Source organism: Azolla caroliniana, unplaced genomic scaffold (genome assembly GCF_043228905.1).
Source record: "Azolla caroliniana isolate FFs.n. ecotype wild unplaced genomic scaffold, voAzoCaro1.0.p SCAF_8, whole genome shotgun sequence".
NCBI classification, from domain to species: Eukaryota; Viridiplantae; Streptophyta; class Polypodiopsida; order Salviniales; family Salviniaceae; genus Azolla; species Azolla caroliniana.
This window is the reverse complement of record NW_028230443.1, coordinates 10611294-10614731: the sequence shown is the minus strand read 5'-3', so window position 1 is coordinate 10614731 and position 3438 is coordinate 10611294. Positions and strand designations below refer to the sequence as shown.

Genomic DNA, 3438 nt, shown 5'->3' with positions numbered 1-3438 from the left:
CTTTCAAAGAACTAAATAATAAGTATTGTTGGAGAGTTTTGTTAATCACATTCCATTGAGCAAAACAATAGGATTTATACCAAAAGGTGCACTAGAATAATTCCCTATGGTTGTACTAATTACAAAGGCTAAACCTTATATTTCATCTACAATTCATTATTTTCCCAAGTTCATTCACGATAATTAATAATTTTCATGGATCCTTGTTAAGTCTACATTGTTGCCATTATAAAATCCTCAAAGCTGTTGCAATGTCAATGGTACCTTTCCTTTTTCAAGCTTACCATTTTATCATGTAGTGTTTACCATGCGTATATAAGTATCATGTTTTTGTTTATTCTTATATGGATGTCAAGATGAAGCTTATGTTTACCTACTAAGACATCAATGTACAATGATGTCAAGTTGCCAATGCTTTATTATGTTGATTATTACACTAGATAAAGTTTATGGCAGCTATCCTAGCTTCCACTTGGCTCATACTTTTTTCTCATTTATTTTAGGTAGTAATTTTACCAATGTAAGGTGCTCATTCCTTATATGCAAAGTTCTCCCAAACTACCCAATGTTCATCAACTTTATTTGATGCCAAAAGAATCTATATTATGTTCATAATTAAATAATCATTTAGTTTTAAGAGAATATTTGGTGGGCATATATTTTCATCATTCAAGGATCAAATACAATGCCGGTACATAACCCTCCCCATGCATGTTCCTATTTAACATCCGTAAGGCTTGAATCATCCCTTCAGACCCATGTTGGTGGTGGTTGCTTCCAACAATGAATTCATGCACTTCTCCATTTACCTCAATCCAGGCTATGCCCGGCTTCTTCAATGCACCAACATGACTCCTTGCTTTCTTTATCTTTTCAACATCTTTCCACATTTGCTTACTAGCATAAATATCAGCCATCAACATATATACAGATGCCTCATTGGGATCTAATGACAAGATTTTCCTTGAACATCGTGCTCCCAACTCTATATTTCCGTAGGTTTTGCATGCAGTCAGCAGGGCTACCCAACCCACAACATTGGGAGGCATTGGTAAGGTTTTCAGTAAGTGCTCAGCCGCATGTAGATAACCAAGTCGACCAAGAATGTCAAACATACAGTTGTAATGTTCTACGCTAGGATTTATGTGATACTCTTCTTTTATGGATTTGAAGTACATCCACCCTTCTTTTAAAAGACCTGCATGGCTGCAAGCAGTGAGAATGCTGCTGAAAATCATCATGTTTGGCTTTATGCCTTGTTTTTGCATGTTCTTTAGGCCTTGTTCAGCCACTTTTAGATTGCCAGACTGTGCAAAACCTCCAATAAGTGCACCCCATGAAGCAACATCTTGTTTCGAAATTCTATTGAATGCTGCCTTTGAATCCCCCATGCTTCCACATTTACCATACATATCAACAATTGTATTTCCAAGTAGAAGGTCAGATTCAAGGCAAAATTCAACAACTTGACTATGTAACCAATGGCCTTTTTGGATGGCTCCTAGGTTACCACATGCTTTTGCTACACCCAAGAATGCAACCTTATCAGGCTTTATGCCTTGCACTTGCATTTTCCCGAACAGTGCAAGAGCAGAAACGGACTCTCCATGTTGTGCATAACCTTCAATCATCAAACCCCATGTGATAACATCCCGATGTGGCAACGAATTAAATACTGCACTCGCATCTTCTATACTCCCACACTTGACATACATATCCAACAGCATACTTCCAACCACCATATCTTGTTCAACTCCACAATGTATGATGTCACAATGGATTAGCTTTCCAATTCCTTTAATTTGCATGATACCACACGCTTTCAGAACACATGAAAATATCGACTTATCAGTCTCATTTACTTCAAGTTTCATTTTCTCGAATAGTTCTAATGCATAATGCCCATGCCCATGCTGCACAAATCCTGCAAGCAACGCTCCCCAAGTTATGATGGTACGATTGGGAAGGTCATTGAACACTTTTTGTGCTTCATCTAAGTTCATGCATTTGGCATACATGTCAATAAGGGCAGTCCCCACCGCAACATCAGATTCAAAACCACTTTTGACGATTTCATGATGTGCAATTTTGCCTTGCCCTACTGATTCTATGCTGCCACATGCTTTCAAGATACACAAGAATGTAACTCGTTCAGGTTTTATTCCCTCATGTTGCATTTTCATCAACAATTCGATGGACAAAACTGCATTATTCCCAGTCTCAGCACACCCGGAGATGATGGTACCCCATGACACCGCATCCCGCTCTGGTAATGTATTGAAAATCTTATATGCTTCATTTAGTGACCCAAATTGCACATACATGTGAATGAGTGCATTACTAATGATCAGATCGGACCTAAACACACATCTTATTATCTGATCATGGATTTGCCTTCCCTTGTGCAAAGTGGGGAGACTTCCACAAGCTTTTAGAATGTTCAAAAAGGTGACACTATTGGGTTGTATTGTACCCTGTTTCTGCATCTCCTCATACAGGTCAAGAACATCCTCAGCAGGAGAATGCTGATTTTGGTGTCCAGAAATTATGGCATTCCACGTATAAATGCTGGGTTGTGATACCATGGAGAAGATAGATTCTGCGTCAGCCAGGCGGCCACAAGAAGCAAAGAGGCGAATGAGATGATCAGCCAACACAGTGACGGATTCAAAACCATGTCGAAACATAAGGCAGCACACGTACATCCCACCTTCCACATCCCTCTGTTCATTGCACATCCGAAGAAGGTGATAAAGGGTATCCCTACAGGCTACGGAGTGAGCATCACCTGGTGCAAACTCTCTTCCTCTGGAGTTCAGAGGCCATATCGACCTCGCGGAAGAAGAAGATGATGATGATGACGATGACCTCCTCATGGAGACGATCAAGAAGAAGCCGTATTAGGCATGGCGAGGTTGAAGGGTTCCAGATTAAACCAGCTGTTACAATTAAGACGAATCTCCAGTGCTTCCTGCCCATGGCTCTTCCTTCTGAGATGTTGGAGAAGTGGCAATGGTAGCGGTTACAGTAGCAGTAGCGATCTCTTCTTCTTCTGAGAGGGAGGGCACCATCACATAGTCATAGTCATAGTCATAGTCATAGCCATAGTGGTGGGTCTGTCTTCTGGTGTGTGGTTGGTTGCCTTCAGAATGTTACATAATAGGCAGAGTGATGAGGAGAAACATACACATGTATGTATCTATGTATGTATGTACATAGATGGATGATGATTCATATACATACACTCACACCACACACAAAAACATGTGTCTGTGTGTATGTGTATGTATATGCACTCCCAAAACACAAGTATGTATCTGCATTAACACATATGTATGTATATGTATCTACATACATACACATGTATAAAATGCACAATATGAGTGGAATGTGCATGTGCATATATGCATCTATTCCATTCATTTTGCTTGTCATTCC

At 39.8% G+C, this 3438-nt stretch overlaps 1 protein-coding gene across 1 annotated transcript; it reads right to left on the bottom strand.

Annotated features, from left to right (window-relative positions):
- Nucleotides 1-241: 241 nt before the first annotated feature.
- On the bottom strand, nt 242-3015 carry LOC147861003 (pentatricopeptide repeat-containing protein At5g27110-like). Its single transcript, XM_087323929.1, has one exon. The coding sequence runs from the start codon at nt 2874-2876 to the stop codon at nt 666-668; it is 2211 nt and encodes a 736-aa protein (XP_087180055.1). The 5' UTR covers nt 2877-3015; the 3' UTR covers nt 242-665.
- Nucleotides 3016-3438: the final 423 nt, after the last annotated feature.

Bases quoted from the DNA above. Each gene is read 5' to 3' on its own strand.
- LOC147861003 (XM_087323929.1), bottom strand. From the start codon at position 2,876: ATGAGGAGGTCATCGTCATCATCATCATCTTCTTCTTCCGCGAGGTCG.